The sequence below is a fragment of the Crassostrea angulata genome, chromosome 10 (genome assembly GCF_025612915.1).
Source record: "Crassostrea angulata isolate pt1a10 chromosome 10, ASM2561291v2, whole genome shotgun sequence".
Classification (NCBI taxonomy): Eukaryota; Metazoa; Mollusca; class Bivalvia; order Ostreida; family Ostreidae; genus Magallana; species Magallana angulata.
This window is the reverse complement of record NC_069120.1, coordinates 26,637,301-26,660,023: the sequence shown is the minus strand read 5'-3', so window position 1 is coordinate 26,660,023 and position 22,723 is coordinate 26,637,301. Positions and strand designations below refer to the sequence as shown.

The 22,723-nt window shown below is 34.0% G+C and overlaps 3 protein-coding genes and 1 pseudogene across 3 annotated transcripts; 3 read left to right on the top strand and 1 right to left on the bottom strand.

The window, feature by feature from the left end:
• Positions 1-282: 282 nt before the first annotated feature.
• LOC128167179 (phosphoglucomutase-like) lies at positions 283-5,881 on the top strand. The gene is made up of 4 exons (XM_052832753.1): positions 283-584; positions 946-1,108; positions 1,924-2,184; positions 5,700-5,881. The coding sequence occupies exons 1-4, from the start codon at positions 342-344 to the stop codon at positions 5,747-5,749; spliced, it is 717 nt and encodes a 238-aa protein (XP_052688713.1). The 5' UTR covers positions 283-341; the 3' UTR covers positions 5,750-5,881.
• Positions 5,882-6,053: 172 nt separating this feature from the next.
• Positions 6,054-6,389, top strand: LOC128165102 (dynein light chain Tctex-type 5-B-like). Its single transcript, XM_052829314.1, has one exon. It carries the CDS (start codon positions 6,054-6,056, stop codon positions 6,387-6,389), a length of 336 nt encoding a protein of 111 aa, XP_052685274.1.
• A 2,721-nt stretch (positions 6,390-9,110) lies between these two features.
• LOC128165408 (tripartite motif-containing protein 2-like) lies at positions 9,111-11,854 on the bottom strand. Its single transcript, XM_052829916.1, has 2 exons — positions 11,751-11,854; positions 9,111-11,009 (listed from the first exon to the last, which is right to left on the bottom strand). Exon 2 carries the CDS (start codon positions 11,005-11,007, stop codon positions 9,271-9,273), a length of 1,737 nt encoding a protein of 578 aa, XP_052685876.1. The 5' UTR covers positions 11,008-11,009; positions 11,751-11,854; the 3' UTR covers positions 9,111-9,270.
• Positions 11,855-14,037: 2,183 nt separating this feature from the next.
• Positions 14,038-20,353, top strand: LOC128165410 (phosphoglucomutase-like; annotated as a pseudogene).
• The last annotated feature ends 2,370 nt before the right edge of the window (positions 20,354-22,723 follow it).

The window sequence follows — 22,723 nt, the reverse complement described above, 5'->3', positions numbered from 1 at the left end:
ACAGACGTTTTACATACTTTGAAACCACTAACCCCCCCCCCATTCATTAGCAGATTGGCAAATATTTATTTTCTTGAGTGTGTGAGCGGGGGGGGGGGGGGGGAGGGGGAGGGGGGCTCTCTCCCGTTCCCTGATGCTACGTGTCTGTCATTCTAAGAGAATGCATCCCTTTAGTTAATTAAAAATGTTTGTTTTGATTTGAGGGGGTGAGGATTTATTCCGGAATAAGATTATCCATTTTTGTCCTCTTCAAACGCTTACATTTATACTGCGTGACACATTTCCTGCAGGCGGCAGAGAGGTGACTGTCAAGGCCAGCTTCCACGATACTGTATGCGGCAATGTCATACTCATCAACTACAGTTTCATCTTCCCCGATAGAGGGACAGAAGCCGGGGACGAGCGGACTAAGGAAAGCTGTCAAAGTCTACTTGCAAAAAAATTACACGGAAAATTTTGTGCAGAGTATACTGGAAGGGGGGTTAAGTAAAATAGAGGGTTCGACTCTAGTCATCGGAGGCGATGGACGATACTATGAAAAGGAGGCAACATTGCTCATCATTAAAATGTGTGCAGCAAATGGGGTATGTCTTGGTTATACTTGACAATCTGCAGAACTGTTTGCCTTAGTATATTGGGAGCTATTCACAATTTTTAACGTTAATTGTATAGATATATATTGCAAAAGGCTAGGTAAATTGAAATCAAAATATTAATAAATGAAAAATTAGCTCGCATAAAAATGCACTGTTTTACTAAAAGACTATTTTGAAAAGTTATATTTTGTTAAAATTGGAAGATACAGAAGCACTTTGAAATTTTATATATAAGCTGCAAGCATACATTAATCCATTAATTTTTTTTTTTTAGATAAGAATCTTCATGAACTTTGAATAGCATGGGTTGGTAAGATATTGCTCAATTTTCTCTGGCATTTTACTTCAGGTGTCTAAAGTAATAGTTGCTCAGAATGGTTTAATGTCAACGCCAGCAGTATCCTGTGTCATTCGTAAATACAAAACTAATGGTGGAATTATTTTGACTGCAAGTCACAATCCTGGGGGCCCAGATGCTGATTTTGGCATAAAGTTCAATACTGAAAATGGAGGTAATGCATTCTAATAGCAACACAATGTACCAACACTTATCTCAACTCAAAGTATTTTTTTTTCTACATAGCCTTGAGTAAGAGTCAAATGAAGTCAAAATTATAAATAAACCATTTGCGGTTTAAAACTTGAAATGACATAATTTTTCAAATTTTATTTAGAACTTCAATTTGTGTGTGGTTAAGATTTGATATCTTTCTCTGTGAGATATTAGAATGATTTAACCTTCAAGAACTATGGATGAAGTTATTAGTTTAATAAGAGCAGTAGTGCAGAAAAAGGGATAAAAGTACTCTTGCGTAGAGAATAATTATGTATCGGTATGTCTTCAAGTTTGGAATGAAAATTCTCTTAACTGATTGAGTTTTCTTCAAGAAGTTTGAAATTAGTTTTGACTTGGCTTAGGTATTTAATACACTGATTGACTTTGATTACCGAAGAGATATATGGAAAATGAAAACCGGTAGTGGACTAATAAAAATATAAATCAGAGGAGGTAGAAGATTGATAAATTTATTTTATATAGAGATATAAAGGATAAATTGGTAATTGTAAATTAGGTGACCATTTGTCACCAGGTTAACAGATGTGTAACAGGTGGTAAAAAGTCAAGTCTCAAAGGGGACTCGAACTCGGGGCCTCTGGCGTAACGTGTCGGCGCTCTAAACACTAAGCTTCTGAGACCCAATGTATTAAATGACAGTCACACACCTCAGACACTTGTTAACCCGGTGACATAATTTTAACAATTTATGCTTGCAGGATTTTTTTGATCATTTTAAAGAAATCATGTTTTTTTTAAATTTTATTATAGGTCCAGCTCCAGAAAATGTAACAGACAAAATATTTGAAAGAACAAAAAGCATCAGTCAGTACAAGATTTGTCCTGATTTGAATGCTGATATCTCCAAAGTTGGTCTCTCTACATACACTGTTGATGGTAAAGAGTTCAGTGTTCAGGTCATAGACTCTGTGTTGGATTATGTGGAGTATATGAAGGAAATATTCGACTTCCCTGCTCTGAAAAACTACCTGTCCACAGGGAAACAAGTGCTTATTGATGCAATGAGTGGAGGTCAGTTCTGGATGATTATTATATATACATAAAATGTTTGTTCTTTGCTAAAATGCTATCCATAGATAATGAATCAATGAACAGATATATCTCAGATTGTGAGTTAGTACATGTAGTTGCATGCTTGTTGTTTCTAAAGTAATATTTTTTATTTACCTGCTTAGTGTATTTTATGAATATCAAATTATGTAGAACATGCAAGAGGGTAAATGTATATTGATGAAATTCTAAAATTTAAATTAGAAGCTTTTAGAGTTTATTTCACTTTTGCCCAAAAATATTTCATTTATTGCAATGGTCTGATGATATTATGTCACAGAAAGTAATACATCTGGATGGCTTGCATATAGAGTTATCTCTCTTTGCTCATGCTTACTGTAAAACAATATTCTGCAGCAAGGACTTTAGGAGTAATTGTGCATTTACTGCCATTTAGAACATCAAAATGTGGCTTGATGTGGCTAAAAATGTGTAATTACTTGAAAAAAGTAAGGAATTACCACAAGAAACATAAATAATTGTGCAATCATGGTAACAAGAGAGCCGGCAAAATGTTACTTAAAATAAAGGTTATCAAATTAAGTATTTACATGTAATTTCATAATTTCAAGCCATTTAAAGTTGAGCATGTTGCTTTATATACAGTAAGATTTAAATGAAAACCATGTAATGAAATATGGACTGGTGGAATCTTTTCTTGGAATTTAACTCAAGGGATAGAATTGTTAGTTGGTTTGCCAATTAGTGTGTTTGCATGTATGAATGGAACATGTACTGTAAAAATCAAAAGAATGATTTCACTATTTAATAAAAACCTACCAAATATCTTTTTTAAAACCAATTTTAAATGTTAACTTATTGCACATAGCAATTTTTTAAAATGCACTATGAAAAAGCAAAATAATTTTTTATTGTGTACAATGCCATCGGTTTCAGAGAGGGGTGATATAGATTTGGTAAAGCACAGTGTGGTGATCCGGAAAATCAAATCACACTCTGTAGAATTAACGGTTTCAAGGAAGAAAAATTGATGGGTACTGTACAGTATATAATAAAAGCAGTTATTGACTTTATTAACAACTAGATAACTGTTACATGTATTGCAACTCTCATACGAGTTTAAGATGATCTAGATAAATATTAATCTGATGGAAGTAAAATCATACTTGTTATTCATGTACATTTAAAAGTCAATTAATTTTTTATTTATAGGGCTATATTTATAATCACTTGACTTTACAGATTTTAAAAAATTTAATACATGTCTTACCGATTTATAAAGCAAAGGAGTCCCAAAAACATGCATGATTTTCAAAAATTTGACAATTATTAGAATTAAATTGATAAATTTTGTCTAAAATAATCTTTAAGGTCATGCCAAAATGAGTCCACAATATCTAATGCTAACTGTGTATCATTTGTCGAAAAAGGCTTTCTGTTAACTAATTTTTGGAATTAAGATTTTCAGCATTAAAAAATATATGTCAATCAGTATGTACATGTAGATCTGTCACTCATGTGATAAGTGCAGGTGAGGATATATCTAGATTATGTACATGTATCTTATCCATACAATGATTCAGTGGTGTGTAATTTGCTTGTACTTGTCAATACGCATAAATGTGTTAATTTATCAGTATATAGATCTCATCAGTGATCCAACTATTTTTTCTTCCTAAATGCCACAGGGATGTTAGAGTTGTTCCATGCGTAAATATCTCTCTCTCTCTCTCTCTCTCTGATTGGTTGATTGAATCGCCACATGATATTTTAACCATTTTAACAAGGCCTTGGACTTTCCGTAGGACGTAGCTATCATTTCTTGCGTCAAAACATGTTAAAAATGACGCTGGATTCAAGTGAAATATGCACCGATTGCGTAGACTTAGCTCAAAAGCCAGACAAATCGTGTTGATTTCAATGAGCTTTCACTGAGTGGGCAGCAATGAAATAGACAGGCATACGTCACATTGCTGTTTGACACAACTACCCAAAGTCCAAGCTCCTGTTATAATGGTTATAACTACTCTTGTGAAGATGTTTTGCAATTCCATAAATAGTCAAGCTTGTACTTTATAAATAACGATCTTATGACGCAAGACGTAGAAGAAGGAATATTTTGACAAGGCAGATCTAATGAATGTTTGTGTAAGGATTTTTTTCACAACAGGTCCGCCATTCAATTAGGGAAAGAGGCCGTGTTTAAAAGATGGGCGTTATTTCTTTGAAGATATTTACTGATGTACAGTTAAAAATAAAGACAAAGGTAATTTGAAGTGTGACTAGCTGCCTCATACGCGTACATGCACACCAGTTCTCCGTTACAACGATTTATAACAAAATTAACATAAAATAGAGTCTGCACGATTTGCACGATTACATTTAATGGTAAAAGTTAAAGTAGTTAGAAAGAGTTGGTTCATTACCAAAGACTGTGATGACTCTTAAATAAATCAAAGTATTGAAGTACCGTCGGGAGTGCAGTTGATCGATTGATTATCATTTACTAGTATTTTAAAATCAACAGTAAGTAAAGCATGACAAGTAGTTTCTTAGCTGTGTTTGAATAATTACGCAGAATAGGAATTCTCGAGCTTTTCTGACTAGATTTCCGAGCTATAGAAGGAAAATCCTTTATGAATCATGTTGAGTAATATTTAAAAAAAGAATTACGCCATCAAACTTTACGATGCATTATGCATCAGTAATCGAAATATTTCTAAAAATTATTGTATCCAAAACATTTTTTAACAAACAAATAATTACACCCGTACTGGTTCTTTAGATTGTAAAGTCGGCGCTTGACCCCAAGCGCTACCGCTGTAGAAATGCCGCGTAGTTTGGTAAACATGACAATGACTGCGAACAAATCTTATTCAACTCTGGCATACATACATGTAAGACAACAAAAAAATATCTGAATTATACGTATTGATGATAAGATTGTGTTTAAGGTCCATACATTGTATCACTCTCGTTTTGCCAAAATAAGTGCACAAAAGGGTTGATTAATATCAACTCCCAAAAATGCAAGTCATATAAATGAAAATAAGTATCCCTCTCCGCCTTGTCACATTAATTTTAGATGATTACCATCCAGTTGTCAATCAAAATGTCCATCGATAAATTATTGTAGGAGAATACTGACGTCTTAATTATGGAGTCACATGCTGACACGTTCTCTACACGCAAAATCTGTTATGATGAAGTTTTCTCTGTTGTTCATAAAAAAATAGGCAATTTTACCCTAACTATTTAAAGCACGTGACATACACATGCTAGTATAATAAGCCTCATATAAGTAAGCAATATCAGTTATGTGTCAAGATGGTTGAAATGCTTTGTCCCATTTGATAAGACAAAACTTACATGTAACCCTAGTTTCAATTAAAGTTTCAATTAAAAAAAATATCTAAGAGAAATAACGCCCGTAGATGCATGGAGTAGTCCATTTGGACACATCTACTTTGTGAAGGTAATTACTAATTAATTGCATTTTTTTTTTTATTTACCAGAAGGAAGAGGAACAAGAATCCCCAGTGCCAATAATGAAGGAAAAAGGTGACCACAAAATAGTGAAGGATAAGAAGGATCATCAACACCACCACAAGGATAAACACCCACATCCCGAGGATCACCACAAGGCCCTTCACCATGGCGACGGACACGGAAAAGGGACAAATACGAGTCCCGCGCATGCAGCTTACACGGGACGCCAGAGGACATTCTCACACCGGGATACCTCGCATTCGATCTCTTCCAGTAAAGGTCATGCCAAACACCCCACCAAAGACCACGACCGCCATAGCGTGGCTACTTCCGGTGACCAATTGCCACAACTAAATGTCAAGTATGAAAATACCTACAAAATGAGCCCCGATGCCAAATTCAGGGAATCGTCTATACGAAGCATTATATCGGAGGTCTTAGAAGAAAATATCAAATCCATAACAACCTATGATTCTTCAGTTTTAGGAGGGAAATGCAAATTCGCCTGTGATGTCATCAAAGAAAGAGTAAAGCAGCTGAACATTACGCGATACAAGATTATCGCTTCTGTGATTGCGGCTCAGAAAGGAAGCCAAAGCATGTTAGTGACGTCACGATGCCCTTGGGACCAAAAGAACGACAGCTATGTTTCAGTTAAAGTAGAATTGGGTGAATTCTGTGTCATAGGAACAGTTTACGTGGTATATGCAGAGTAATGTGTTCATGTAGCTCCCTAACAATTGCTTGTATAGATATATAACGCATTCTACGAGTACATGTATTTATTGAAAGTGCTATTTGTTTGAATTTTTCTATAAAAATGCCAAAAAAAAACCGTATCCCGGTTTCGTTCAAATTATTATAACAAAGGCGAGGAGATCCGAGCTTTATTTACGGCAAATGACACAAAGAACACTCACATAATACCTTACATTAAACGACGACAAATATAAAACTTTTAAATATATCTGAAAATTTTATTTAATTCTCTTTATTTTCATATAATTTCATAAATGTTCATTGTTCGTATTTCTTTTTTTTTTACCAGAAATTGTATAAAAGAAACATTTTGTAAGACGAATAACTTGAAATATGTTGATTCTGAATGTAAAACAAGTCATGGTTAAGTTTAAATATAAATATATACATCTTCATGCAAACAAAATAAAATATCATGTCAAAAGGCAATGGAATGAGTGCTGCTCTTAAAGCTAACAACAATTTTCTTGACACAATCTTTGAACTATGGTCCATAAAAACGGGACAACATTCAATACAGGGGTTATTAAACTTTAAAAAGCAAAACAAACTTAGCACAGAAGTTTAACAAATTAACAAGTTATAAAGTAGTTCTAAAACACGCTTTCTACCAATTGACTTCAAAATGTTGATTTATGACAATTTACTAGAATAAACAACAATTGATCGCAAGCACTCGTACAGTAGGCGACTTATAACTATGAGAGTATGTATGGAAACTAGCCCAAATTAATTTGGGGAATGGAGGGGGAAATAGAGGGGGGGGGGGGGGCTAAACCAAAAAAGACAAATTTCAAAACAAACAATTTTAGTGATAAAATACTTCTTATATCCGTGAAGCCTCAATCTATCTTTTTTCGACTAACAAGTTCTTCTTGGGATCCACTGGTGATTTTTGTGTGTGCAAATAAACCGTGTTTGCGTTTAGAATCTCGACCTCAAAATGGATGATAGCACGTAGTAATAAATAGGTCTTGTAATTTTTCAAACATTTTAATATTGTCAAGTAAAGCAAACACCGAAGTAATGAATAAGACAATCTTAATCTTTCACCAAACATTGATGTGTGTAAACTACTAGTGCGTGGGTATGGTACTTTGGTTGCAATAACATCATAACATACACCATAACACCTAATATAATTAAATTGCATAACAATTACATTACATGTACCTTTTTTTTTTTTACAAGAGTTGAAGCCCCTACGATAAAAACAACCAAAAACCAAAGCAAAAAAATAATAGATAAATAAAAATCACTGTTAATAATTCTAAATAAATCTAGCCACAAAATGCCAGTAATTAGAAGTCTCAATAGAAGTTCTGCTTCCGGTTTTGCTTGGAATTAAAATTTGGAGCAAAAACCATTAAAAGACTATATGAAGGTGACTATTTAATAGTCATCTTCATTTAGTCTTTTAATGGTTATTAAATTCAAACTGCGATTGGAAGAAATATCTATCTGCGATTTTATCCATGCAACACGCCATTAACGTACATGAGGTACACATGGCTGTGTATTCTATTCTGGGTTTTTGGCGGAATGTAGCATCTGCTAAATCAAGCCATAGATGTAGGAACATTCAAGAATACGCCAATTCAAGTCCACGCCAACTTGTTGAAAAAACCTTATTTTTGATTACAATATTTTTTTAATATAATATGTTTAAAGTATTCACGCACAAATGAAAGCCTATGTGATTCATGAAATTATTAAGACAATATTAAACTCAGAAAAGGTATACTAGTACTAAGAATTGAGAAAGGCATTTTGTTTGACCTTTAAACTAAGCTCAAAAGTAATCAAATGAATCCTATGAAGCTAACAATGTATAATTGTGAGACATTAGAACCATTTTAACAAGAGCTTGGACTTTGGGTAGATGTGTCAAACAGCAATGTGATGAAGGCCTACATGTATCAATTTCGTTGCTGGCCACTCAGTCATTGCTCTTTGAAATCAACAAGATTTGTCTGGCTTTTGAGCTAAGACTACGCAATCGGTGCATATTTCGCTTGCAACCGCATCATTTTCAACTTGTTTTGACCCAAGAAATAGATAGCTAGGTCCAACCGAAAGTCCAAGGTCTTGTTAGAATGGTTCTACTTGACTTTTAGTACTGATGTCATGTTGTAAATGTTGAATTTACCGGGTGGCGGTAAATACAAAATTTACAACATGACACTGACCTTCAAAAACAGAAGGTGCTATTTATTTACCTTAGTCGGATAAACTATTCAGTTTGAGAGGACTGGATGATTGTGGTCATTTTAAGGCTATATTTACCTCCGTTTGACGAAGAGCTCAATGGAAAGATTGAAAAAAAAATATTCAAATTTTAAAGCCAATGTGTTTTGGTTATTTCTGCATTTAGTATTTCTTGGTTTATGCCCGAAAATATAATATTTTTAAAATGTTTAAGGCAAATTTATTGGGATATTTGTTGACCATCTAATTATAAATAGTTAACTTTGTAACATACCGACAAGATGATAAAACAGTCTTTGACAATGACATAGGTGTTAATTTAAAATTTTAAACGACTAGGATATTCCTTTCGTCAAGTAATAGAAAACTACAAACTACGATGGTTCAAAAATTCGTACGAGGAAGACTCACTGTACAATAACACTTCATATATATAAATTCACGCCATGGCGGGCGTATGAACATTGGTGGTAGCTTTCTTGTTTTCAGTTTATTTAGTGTTATAGCAAATGCATTTTACTACACGCACGTTGATACAACATTCCCAATGATTTAGATTGAAGACAAAATAAATGTCTTATATACAAATGCTGTTGAATGACGGCTGACATAAATCTTTACGTTGAAGATTTACTGTAGATACTTGTAGACTGTGACTGTGTTGGTGTGAAATTGTCCCACATGGAGATTGTTCTCATCATCCACACACAGACCACGGGGATACTCTATACCTTGTTGTGGTGTGAGTAGTAGAGACAAGAACTGACCGTCCTGATCAATGGTGTAAAGTGTATAATTGCCAGGAAAACCGTTACAGACAATAATGTGACCAAGGAGATCAGTACAGATACCACAGGGGTAAAACACTGACCCCTGACCTGTGTAGGAGAACCTGTGTTTTCCTGATTTATTCACTACCACTACAGCTCGGTTGTTAAAGTCTGATGTACAGATATCACCATTGATGTTTTCTGTGATGTAGTGTGGATTACCATACAGTCTATGTCCTTTGTTGTCCCTCTGTATGTTCTGTATTTCTTTTCCTGTCTTGTTGTACCTGGTGACTTTACCTTCTATACCTTTTTCCATCCCCACCAGTATGTCCCCATTGATGCGGGAGGAGTGTATGCTGAGTGGTTCCCAGACTCCTGTTTTAATAAATGTAGTGATCGTATTATCCTGTTTTATCCTATTGATGACCTTGTTCTTTGTGTCTGTGTACATCAGATCCCCATCCTGTGTGACTGTGTGGTAGCCTTCAGATCCACCACTGGTTTGTATTTTCTGTAGCTGATTCCACTGTAGATCTGTTTGGACAAGGTTACCATTACTATCACTGGCCCAGAGTTTGCCTGATTTACCCAATGATATATGATATACCCTGTCAACACCTGGTACTGTGTACTCCCTGACCTTGGTGACAGAGGAAGACAGAGACAGTGTTTGTTTCATGTCAAATTTCTCTACGTCTCGTCTCATCTGTTTCCCTGTAAGTTTCAACTGTGTAGAGGCAGTCTCCATGGGTTTTATTCTTCTATTATCAGGTTTGGTGTTCGGAAAATTTACGCTACCAAGCAACTTAGAAACATCGTCTTTGTAGAACTGGCCAGCAGTAAACACTGGTAGGACAGGCTGTGTTGTCTGTGGTATGGACTGGATTTTCAATTTATCAAAATCATCAGAAAATAAAACTCTGAAATTGGTGATGGACTTGTAGCTGTGAAACTCCTTCAGAAGTTTTTCAAGATATTCAGTGTAGTCCTCATAAGTTTTTTCTTGTGAATTTAATGTTTTGAGAAGTGTTTCTTCTATCTCATTGGCTTGTTCCAATTTGTTTGATGTGACCTTATCAACTAATTCTTTTAAAGAGTCAGCTTCAGCCTTAATGGAATTTCTGATGTCATTCATAGTCTTCTTTATTTCCATGACATCTTCTTTAATCTCTTTTTTTAAACCTTGTGACGTTGAGAGGTAATACTCTTGGATTTTGGATATTTCGGATCTGCAAAATGCGACTTTTTCCGCGTATTTTTCTTCCAGATCGTCAAGTTGATGACCGGTGTGCTCTTTCATGAAGATACACTTAGCGCAAAGAGGGACATTACAATCCTTACAAAGGATATCTACATTTCGTTTTGGATGGAGATTGCATTTCTCCTCTGGAAGTTGTGGTTTGCGTTGTTTGTAAGGAACCACTTCATGGTCCTTGGTTTCAGGACTCTCCTGATGTTCGTCTCTGCATCGTTCACACAATCTTTGGTGACAAGGATTGCAATAGAACTGACAGTTCCTCTTACAGTCTTCAGTGCCACAAACCAAATAGTGTTGGGCCATCGCCGGTATTTCTTCTTCTGCAGACATTGCCATCTCTAAAAGATTTTATTTTTGGTTATTGATGATAAGCATATTACTGGCGTACATTATATCTATGTTCTCATTATATTTCAAAAAATGAAAAAAAAAACAAGTAAAAAAGTAAATACGCAATATATTAAAATTACACCCGGATCTCATTATTTCAAAACAAAATCAATACAGAAATAAATACGCAATTTATTAAAATTACCCCCCCCCCCCCCGAAAAAAAAGCCTGGATCCACACTCGAATGAACCGAGTTACTTCTCTTTAATCTACAGAATAAACGAAACCAAAACTACATTCACCTTCATTTCCTAAACTTTGCAGATGGGTTTTAATAAATAGACAGAGTTTGTAATATTATAGTTTTGATTTGATTAATTATATCAGAATGTCATTCTTTCATGATGAAGGCTTTGCTTGTCATGCACTTTTCTGAAGAAGTCATAAATCATTTCAGTAACACTCTTCCCATTTTCAGTGGCGTCGAAAGCAAATTGAAATGGGGGGGGGGCTTTGCAAAGATAAAAGCCCCCCCCCCCCCCCGGTTCCGACGCCTATGCATTTGCTTTCTTGATGGTGATGGTCGCTTGAATTTGTGACACATATTAAGAAGGTGACCCACTTTAATAAAATATACTTTTTGTGTCCAAAGATATATGTGAAACAAAGCTCTTATAAATTATTATGAAATACATGAGATCAAGATATCTTAAATTCATTGGGATAAATGTAAATGTTCTATACTTACTGTTTCCTGTGATAAATATTTAACGACAAAGTAGGTGGGAATGTCGATGAGAGAGATTTCAATGAGAATTTACGAGACTTGTTTTATACTTCCTCGTTCTAAGGACCATAGGTAAATCTGGCGCGGATTTAATTTATTTTTAAATGACGGGGGTGGATATAAATACATGTTATAAAGTTTTTTTTCAAGTTTAATTGTAAAATATTGCACGCAAACAAAAGGCACTGTCATTTATGTTGATATAATATCAATTGTTTCTCTAAAATATCGAGTAAAAACTTGCTTGTATTCTATAGAATAATATCCATATGGACGATTTGCCTTAGGCTTCTATTTACCTGTTGTTTTGAATCCACCATCGCATGCGTGGATTCGGAAAAAAATTGTACGGTGGCGGAAGGGGGGTTCCGAGGGATAATTGTGTTTGACGGAGGGGTGGGGGGGGGGGGTCGAGGCTAATTTTCGGTAAATTTAATATATAAATTTGAATTTTGAATCCCCGCCCCCTCTAGATTCGCGTATGCATCGACAAACAGATCTTTTTTTTTTATACATATAAAAATTATAAGCATTTTAAACCAGTGTTTAAAAAATACTGTTTTGTCCTTATACGTTTGGAAAGTAACCTTTTTCCTTTTTTTCTTTTCTTTTCTTTTCTTTTGATTGTCAAGATTTTTTGGATGAGCCTGCCCCAACCCCCCCCTTTCAAAAACGATGAGCACTACGTGCCTGAATATGCTAAAGTAGTTTCTATTATGAAATGAGCTGTTTTAACCCAAAATACAAAGTTATCTCTCTTTGTTTGACCAAATCATTTATATTAACTGAGAATATACATAATTGCTTACATTATCATATTAGACAATTATCATAAAATGACTTTTAGTTAGGCGGATAGACAATGCTATCGTTCGCAGTCCTTATCAAGGTGAGAGTAGAGAATATTTTGGCCATCATTTTTTCATCTGGCGTGTTGTGTCCATGCAGTTTTCTTTACAGGACGCCCAAATATTTGGTTGCATTATTAATAATAATAGTATTATTTATAAAAACATCAGCATAATGAACATATTTATACACTCGTCTATTTTCAAACGGCTTTGATTCCCAAAAATTTGATCGTTATTTTTGTCGGATTTTTTGAGACTCAATCATTGCTAATATTTTAAAGCAATATGAGGTGCATTTTTCATGTTGATTTTTTTTTTTTTTTACTAAAATGTTCTTTTCTACTAAAATGACAACAATATCATGGTTTTTTAATTTCTGTTAGCCATATTTTTGTGGAAAAGGCCGTTAAGAAGCCTTATTTGGAGCAAAATCGATTATTTTGGTCCTGTACAAAAATTGATTTGCTTTATATTCCTTAGAAGAGAAATATTTCCTTTGACAAAAATTAATGATTTTTTCAAACCTCATTTATCTTAAAATTTTAAGTTATATGCAGACTTATCATACTAGCAGGTTTTTGCAGCAAAATAAAATTCTAAAAAATACAGCTCATATTGCTTTAATCAAGTTGCCGAATTTTTAATAAATAATTTTCATTAATTTTTAAAAAAAATTTGTTTCAGATGATATTTTTCTAGAGTTTGAAATATAAGAAGTTTCACTTTAACAAATCGAATGCTAATACAAATATTAAATATTTCTTCATTTATTTGTTTATTTACAGTATTTTAGGATTTCTAAAATTGTGATAGGGTTTGGCCAATGCTAATTTATGACCTGATTCATATTTTTTTCAGGGGGGGGGGGGGGATTATTGATAATTTTTCAATGTGAGTATTATGAATCAAATAAGTTTAAAATTCTAAGGGAGTCCGGTTCCCCTACACCCGCTAGATTCATGCATGTGACTTTTTTCCACAACAAACACCAATAAAATTTTTAGATTAAACCTATAAAAAATTGAATTTTGAAAAAATTGTCCCTCCCCTTCATTAGAGCATGTAAAATATAAAATATAAAAGGGAAGTTAACAAAATAGACAGTAAAACAGACGTTTTACATACTTTGAAAGTTCCACTAACCCCCCCCCCCCCCCCACACACACACACTCATTAGCAGATTGACAAATATTTATTTTCTTGATTGTGTGGGCGGGGGGGGGGGTGGCTCTCTCCCCTTCCCTGATGCTACGTGTCTGTCATTCTAAGAGAATGCATCCCTTTAGTTAATTAAAAATGTTTGTTTTGATTTGAGGGGGTGAGAAGAATTTATTCCGGAATAAGATTATCCAGTTTTGTTCTCTTCTAACGCTCACATTTATACTGCGTGACACATTTCCTGCAGACGGCAGAGAGGTGACTGTCAAGGCCAGCTTCCACGATACTGTATGCGGCAATGTCACACTCATCAACAACAGTTTCATCTTCCCCGATAGAGGGACAGAAGCCGGGGACAAGCGGACTTAGGAAAGCTGTCAAAGTCTACTTGCAAAAAAATTACACGGAAAATTTTGTGCAGAGTATACTGGAAGGGGGGTTAAGTAAAATAGAGGGTTCGAGTCTAGTCATCGGAGGCGATGGACGGTACTATGAAAAAGAGGCAACATTGCTCATCATTAAAATGTGTGCAGCAAATGGGGTATGTCTTGGATATACTTGACAAGCTGCAGAACTATTTTCAAATTAAATTAAATTCATTCATAAGAACCTTAGTATATTTGGAGCTATTCACTATTTTAAATTGTATAGATATCTATTAAATTGCAAAAGGTCAGGTAAATTGGAATCAAATATAAATGAATGAAAAATTAGCTCGCATAAAAATGCACTGTTTTACTAAAAGACTTTATTGAAAAGTTATATTTTGTCAAAATTGGAAGATACAGAAACACATTGATATTTTATACATAAGCTGCAAGCATACATTACTCCATATTAATTTTTTTTAGAAAAGAATCTTCATGAACTTTGAATAGCATGGGTTGGTAATTTAAGATATTGCTCAATTTTCTCTGGCATTTTACTTCAGGTGTCTAAAGTAATAGTTGCTCAGAATGGTTTAATGTCAACGCCAGCAGTATCCTGTGTCATACGTAAATACAAGACTAATGGTGGAATTATTTTGACTGCAAGTCTCAATCCTGGGGGCCCAGATGCTGATTTTGGCATAAAGTTCAACACTGAAAATGGAGGTAATGCATTCTAATAGCAACACAATGTATCAAGAATTATCTCAACTCAAAGCATTTTTTTTTCTACATAGCCTTGAGTTAGAGTCAAATGAAGTCAAAATTAGAAATGAACCATTTGCGGTTATTAACTTGAAATGACATAAATTTTCAAATTTTATTTAGAACTTCAATTTGTGTGTGGTAAAGATTTTATATCTTTCTCTGTGAGATATTAGAATGATTTAACCTTCAAGACTTGAGTTAAAACTATGGATGAAGTTTAATAAGAGCAGTAGTGCAGAAAAAGGGATGAAAGTACTCTTGCATAGAGAATAATTATGTATCCGTATCTCTTCAAGTTTGGAATGAAAACTCTATTAACTGATTGAGTTTTCTTCAAGAAGTTTGAAATTAGTTTTGACTTGGCTCAATAGGTATTTAATACACTGATTGACTTTGAATAGATATATGGAAAATGAAAACCGGTAGGGGACTAATAAAAATATAAATCAGATGAGGTAGAAGATTGATGAATTTATTTTATATAGAGATATAAAGGATAAATTGATAATTGTAAATTAGGTGACCATTTGTCACCAGGTTAACAGATGTGTAACAGGTGGTAAAAAGTCAGTCTCAAAGGGGACTCGAACTCAGGGCCTCTGACGAAACGTCTCGGCGCTCTAAACACTAAGCTACTGAGACCCAATGTATTAAATGACAGTCACACACCTCAGACACTTGTTAACCCGGTGACATAATTTTAACAATTTATGCTTGCAGAATTTTATTGATCATTTTAAAGAAATCCTATTTTTTTAAAATTTTATTATAGGTCCAGCTCCAGAAAATGTAACAGACAAAATATTTGAAAGAACAAAAAGCATCAGTCAGTACAAGATTTGTCCCGATTTGAATGCTGATATCTCCAAAGTTGGTCTTTCTACATACACTGTTGATGGTAAAGAGTTCACTGTTCAGGTCATAGACTCTGTGTTGGATTATGTGGAGTATATGAAAGAAATATTCGACTTCCCTGCTCTGAAAAACTACCTGTCCACAGGGAAACAAGTGCTTATTGATGCAATGAATGGAGGTCAGTTCTGAATGATTATTACATTATTAGAATGATTGATCTTTGCTAAAATGCTATTCATAGACAATGAATCAATGAACAGATACCGTATATCTCAGATTGTGAGTTAGTACATGTAGTTGCATGCTTGTTGTTTCTAAAGTAACATTTTTTATTTACCTGCTTAGTGTATTTTATGAATATCAAATTACATGTATGTAGAACATGCAAGAGGGTAAATATATATTGATGAAATTCTAAAATTCAAATCAGAGGCTTTCAGAGTTTATTTCACTTTTGCCCAAAAATATTTCATTTAATGCATTGGTCTGATATATCGATTTCAAAGATATTATGTCACAGAAAGTAATACATCTGGATGGCTTGCACATAGAGTTATCTCTCTTTGCTCATGCTTACTGTAAAACATTATTCTGCAGCAAGGACTTTAGGAGTAATTGTGCATTTAGATTGAAGAACATCTAAATGTAGCTTGATGTGGCTAAAAATGTGTAATTATACTTGAAAAAAAGTAAGGAATTACCACAAGAACCATAAATAATTGTGCAATCATGGTAACAAGAGAACCGGCAAAATGTTACTTGAAATAAAGGTTATCAAATTAAGTATTTACATGTAATTTCATAATTTCAAGCCATTTATAGTTGAGCATGTTGCTTTATATACAGTAAGATTTAAATAAAAACCATGTAATGAAATATGGTGGAATATTTTCTGGGAATTTAACTCAAGGGATAGAATTGATAGTTGGGTTGCCAATTAGTGTGCTTGCATGTATACAGTAAGAATAAAAAAAAATGTTTGCACTATTTAATAAATACCTACCTGGTATCTTTTTTTAAACCAATGTGAAATGTTTACTTATTGCACAAAGCATTTTTTTTATACAGACTCCTTTAAAATGCGCTATTAAAAAGCCATCAGTTTCAGAGGGGGGTGATATGGATCTGGTAAACCACAGTGTGGTGATCTGGAATAATGGATCACTCTGTAGAATTAACAGTATCAAGAAAGAAAAATTGATGGGTACTGTACAGTATATAATAAAAGCAGTTATTGACTTTATTAATAACTAGATAACTGTTACATGTATTGCAACTCTCATACGAGTTGAAGATGATCGAGATAAATATTAACCTCTGATGGAAGTAAAATCATACTTGTTATTCATGTATATTTAAGTTAAAATTCAATTAATTTTTGATTTATAGGGCTACATGTAATCACATGACTTTACAGATTCTAAAAAATTACTGACTAATAAAGCAAAGGATTCCTAAAAACATGCTTGATTTTCAAAAATTGGACAATTAATAGCATTTAATTGATAAATTTTGTCTAAAAAATCTTTAAGGTCCTGCAAAAATGAGTCCACAATATTTAATGCTTACTGATTATCATTTGTCTAAAAAGGCTTTATGTTAACTTATTTTTGGGATTAAGTTTTTCAGCATTAAAAAATATATGTCAATCAGTATGTACATGTAGATCTGTCACTCATGTGATAAGTGCAGGTGAGGATATATCTAGATTATGTACATGTATCTTATCCATACAGTGATTCAATGGTGTGTAATTTGCTTGTACTTGTCAATACGTATAAATGTGTTAATTAATCAGTATGAAGATCTCATCAGTGATCCAACTATTTTTTCTTCCTAAATGCCACGGGGATGTTAGAGTTGTTCCATGCGTAAATATCTCTCTCTCTCTGATTGGCTGATTGAATCGCCACATAATATTCGACGTACTGTGGGTACAAGACTGTTACTGTACATTATACATGGCGGTTGAGTAACAGTTTACTCCAGCGTATGTACATGTAGTATGGAAAAACCAGAAGAAAAATGACCTCACAAGTATGAGATATACGTATCACCAGTTATGTGTGTGACAGAGATTTTCCTATTGGTCTTCGTAGCAGCTAGTGTTGAATGCTTTACTCTGAAAACATACACACACCCACCCCACCCACCTTTCCTTCTTGAGTATTACACATCCTAGGCCCAGAGTCTAGCAAATTAAAAATGTGTTTAGTTTTGTAATAGGTAGACTGAGGTTTCTGTTGCCGTTGTTCCTATCACAAAAAAAATCCATGCCCCCCCCCCCAACCCCCCCCCCCCCCCCAAAAAAAAAAAAAACCCAATAGTACAGCAAAAAAAATCTAGCAACTCCCACCCCCACAATAAATACATGTACCGTAGTACCTTTGCACCCAGGCCTGTAAGTTCTGTAGTACTTGATTGAGTTGAGATGTACCGGGTATATTGTACAGAAACATGATCTCTTGTTGTTGACCAATATGGTGTTGATGCTGGAGACACTGACATTTTAATCTTGTTTTCTATACCTCACGTTTCACACTGTTTTTGTGATACAGAATTGATTGGTACTGTAAAATGATGCTTAAGTCTTCAGATTAATGATATGATCTGTAGAAGTTTTCAGCCAATTAGTTTAGTCTAAACACAAACTTCATGACTGGACAGAAATTTGAGTCTATAATGTCCACATTTAATATATTTTTTTTTTTACAATAAGCAAAATGTAATGTTGGGTGAACATGCTTGTACATAAAACTTGAATTTTGAAAATCATGATCTGTCATTGAGTGATAAAAATATTTCTGTTCAAGATTGTTATTTACCGTAGTAGTAAAACAACTTTAACCAACAAGTTCATGTACCGTAATCAGGTTTTGATAGAAAGCAAAAATATAGAACCCCAATTTATTCTCATTAACTTTGAAAGCACTGAGGATAGCTATTGGTAAAAAGATGTCAAATTTTTGTGCTGCAATTGTGTGGAATTTTATGATACAATATACAAAAACTTATTGACATACCTGTTTGAGATATAGAGAGCATTTTCCATGTGAAACAATTAGCACTCAGACTGGTTTCAATTATAACTTTTTATGATACATGTATTACTATAAGGTACATTTAGTTGGTATTATTATCTATACAAAAAGTATCTCTGTTTGATTGATTTTACTTTAATAATTACAGTTATGGGTCCATATGCCAAGAAGGTGATCTGTGAGGAGCTCGGGGCCCCACAGAACAGTGTGGTCAACTGCACCCCTCTAGAGGACTTTGGGGGCAAACATCCCGACCCCAATCTGACTTATGCTGCCGACTTAGTGACAGAGATGGCCATGCAAGGGGCATTATGACTTTGGTGCTGCATTTGATGGAGATGGAGTAGGCTTATTTTAATCTTTAAGTAGCTGGGGGGGGGGGGGTTAGAATGAATATGCTGGTTAAGGGTTAAGCATTAAGGATTGCAAACATTTTTATGAAAGTTTATAACACTAGAATGCATTTTTATTTCCTCATTTTTTTTTTTGAAAGTTTAATGTTTCCATTAATCAGAATGTCTGTTTTTCCAGCGATGCCAATAAAAAATTATAAAAGTGCAAATTCTTTGGTGGTGCCAACTTGCATATGTTCTTGTGTCATCAAAGAAATGAATTTAGGAGAAACCGCGTGTTCACATTTTAATGACTGTCAACACCTGTACTGATCCATAATTCACTAATTACACTGTAGAAATTAATTACGATGCTCTGATATTACAGGACAGGAACATGATCCTGGGAAAGAATGCCTTCGTGACGCCATCAGATTCTTTGGCTGTTTTAGCACATTATCTAGAATGTATTCCATATTTCAAAGAGACTGGGGTCAAAGGTTATGCCCGGAGTATGCCAACAAGTGGAGCAGTAGACAGGTCAGTGATAAGGCAGAGGTGTCCAGAAATATTGGTCATAAGAGAGAGAGACAGAGAGAGAGAGAGAGAGAAGGGAGAGAGAAAATGTTTTTGTTATCCCCAGTACAAAATTTTAAAATTTTTGAATAAAATTTTTAAAATTTTTTATATATGAATTTTATCTTCTAATAAAGTACTATTAGTGTCAGTTGTTTTAATATGAAACCTATTGCTTTTATTTATATCAGAGTGGCTAAAGCCAAGAATCAAACTTGTTTTGAGGTTCCGACAGGATGGAAATTCTTTGGAAACTTGATGGATGCTGGTCGCCTGTCTCTTTGTGGGGAGGAGAGCTTTGGAACCGGGTCAGACCACATTCGTGAAAAGGATGGCTTATGGGCGGTCCTAGCCTGGCTGTCCGTCCTAGCCAATCAGAACTGCAGTGTGGAGGAATGCATAAAAAAGCACTGGCAGACCTATGGTCGAAACTTCTATACAAGGTTTGGCAAGTTCTTCATAGTGTGATACATATAGAAAATAGTTTAGTTTAAATTTCCCATACAGCAGTTTTAAAGTTATGTGGACTTGAGTAAGAGTTGTTTTACAATATGCATCTAAAATAAACAGCATACTACACAAGGTTCCAATTAGAGTGTTCTTCATAGTAAATGATACATGTACAAATACACTGTAAAAAGCATTTTCTATTCAATCATTTTTGAAGACGTACATATATAGTACTAAGGAAGAGTTGTTTTACAATATAGATACCGTAAAACTTGTTTAAAGCATGAACAAAGTGAAAACTTGTTCCCTACAAAAAAAACCCCAAATTTATGAAGAGAACAAAGTCACCAAACTGATTTTGAGCCCTGCACTGGAAATATAAATTCACCTAATTTATTACAAATAGTTTTCTATCATTAAAAATAATACTTATAGACATAATTGTTTGGGTGAATTTATTTTCATTGTATTTAAAACAGACTTGATCTCCCATGTATGCTTGAAAAATCTTCAGTAAGGAGTATGGTGATTTCTCGCTTATTTTCCCCCATTTTCCCATGTATTGCAAGAAATCTACATGAATATATTTCTATTTTTATATGCCTGGTATCTATATTCTTAAATATAAAAAAAATATTTAAAAGAAAAGTTTAAAGAACAGCAAGTTACCCTTGTTAATTAATTAAAACATAAACTATGAATATACCAGCCCAAGAAAACAAAAATAATGCATGAAGACTATAGTAATTTAACATATTTAATGCACAAATGCATCTATGAAATATAAATTTGAGAACTGCATATATGGCTATGCAAATATTTGCGGTTTTTGTGATGGGTTGTAGGTTTTGATAAATGTGTATATTTGAACCCCTTGATAAAATATTACTATTTATTATCTCATAATGTGTGGAAAAAAAATTGTTTAATGAAAGAAAGTTCACTTGTACCTCAATTTTTGATGAGAACTGCCAAGTGCTTTATTCATTAGTCTAGAAGATAATTATCTGATGAATTAAACACAAATCCCATGTAGCCACTTATTCTCCAGGTTACAGAGCTCGGAGGCATATACATGTAAACTCTAGACTCAGTTTAATTTATCATCAAAGAGATTTTTATTTGTCATCATATGACCCTGGTTTGTGTGTCAGAATGCCTGGAAGATATTCATTTACTGAACTCTGGCAGCAGAAAAATAATTATACTTGCTGCTCCACATGGTTTGGAGACGAGCAATTATACCGATCTCACTGGGATAGAGAAAATAAGAATGTACCCCCTAATGCTGTTGGAAATGATTGTCTTTGGTTTTTCTTGGCAATCATTCTTTAACAGGCTATGATAATTATGTGCTGTGAGTTTGACTTGTAGAAAGTTCATCCCCTGCTGGGTCAATGATAAGATTTGGGGGGGGGGGCTGAATTCTGTTTCTATAACAATGGGTAAAGAGAGAAAGTGTCAGTGTCATAGTTCTTCTGTTATCTGTGATTGACTTTTGACAGAAGTATAGGTACTTCTGAACTAATTGTTCTTTAGAATGTTGATAGGTAGTTTATTGGTCACCCCTGATATTTACAATGTCTTAGATTAACTAATAGTTAAGACGTATTAGCTTTAACTATGGATATACTAGTATATCAATTTGGAATTTCCCATTGACTTATTTTGTCACAGTTGCAGTGAATTTATTTTTTACCTACTTGAAATTTTGGCAATAAAGTACATGTAAATATACTTCATGTTAAGGAGAAATGTCTTAAAATAGCAAACACTTAAGAACTCGTGGATAATTGCTTAACAATGGAATGTTGTTCTAGATCACGTTTAAACGTTCTATTTCTAATATTTTTCTTGTGTTGTCTGAAACTGGAGACAGCTAGCATCTCTCTGAGAGAGAGAGAGAGAGAGAGAGAGAGAGAGAGAGAGAGAGATATTTATCATATTACATGTAAAAGTATATATATATTTCCTTTAATATTATTTTGATTAAATTATAAGGAGGAAAGTAGGGCTTATGTTACTTTATGATTCCTATGAATGATGACATATTTCACTGCCTAGCAGATTGCATGACAGGACATACAAGCTGGTAAAGAGGCACCTGCTGCTCCCCCCCCCCCCCCCCCCCAGTTAACACCATTTTGACAGAGAAATAATGAAGAAAACAACAAATGGTAAGTTGATTTTATTCATTTATTCATATTTTTCTTACAATTTAACACTTGAAATCTGATGGTGAGTAGGCATCACAACATTTTCCTCAGTACTTTAGAATATGTAAACCTTCATGTATAGATATTTATATGAGACATATACATTTTACTGGTTAGAAAAAGTCATTTTAGCATCGAAATTATCAATGCCTTGCAAACGTTTATTTAAATTACTGCTTTAAAGTCTTATTATGTCAGTTTTTTCCCCTCTTTGTGTCCTAGAAATGTAACTACCAACAAATGTAGCATGTGTATGAGTTTGGTTGCTGGCATTGAACAGTGATTGCCCAAGATATATGAGGTCTGCTAGAAACTTTAC

Bases quoted from the DNA above. Each gene is read 5' to 3' on its own strand.
- LOC128167179 (XM_052832753.1), top strand. From the start codon at position 342: ATGTCATACTCATCAACTACAGTTTCATCTTCCCCGATAGAGGGACAG. The intron at 585-945 runs GTATGTCTTGGT...ATTTTACTTCAG, and splicing joins AAATGTGTGCAGCAAATGGG to GTGTCTAAAGTAATAGTTGC. The intron at 1,109-1,923 runs GTAATGCATTCT...ATTTTATTATAG, and splicing joins GTTCAATACTGAAAATGGAG to GTCCAGCTCCAGAAAATGTA.
- LOC128165102 (XM_052829314.1), top strand. From the start codon at position 6,054: ATGAGCCCCGATGCCAAATTCAGGGAATCGTCTATACGAAGCATTATA.
- LOC128165408 (XM_052829916.1), bottom strand. From the start codon at position 11,007: ATGGCAATGTCTGCAGAAGAAGAAATACCGGCGATGGCCCAACACTAT.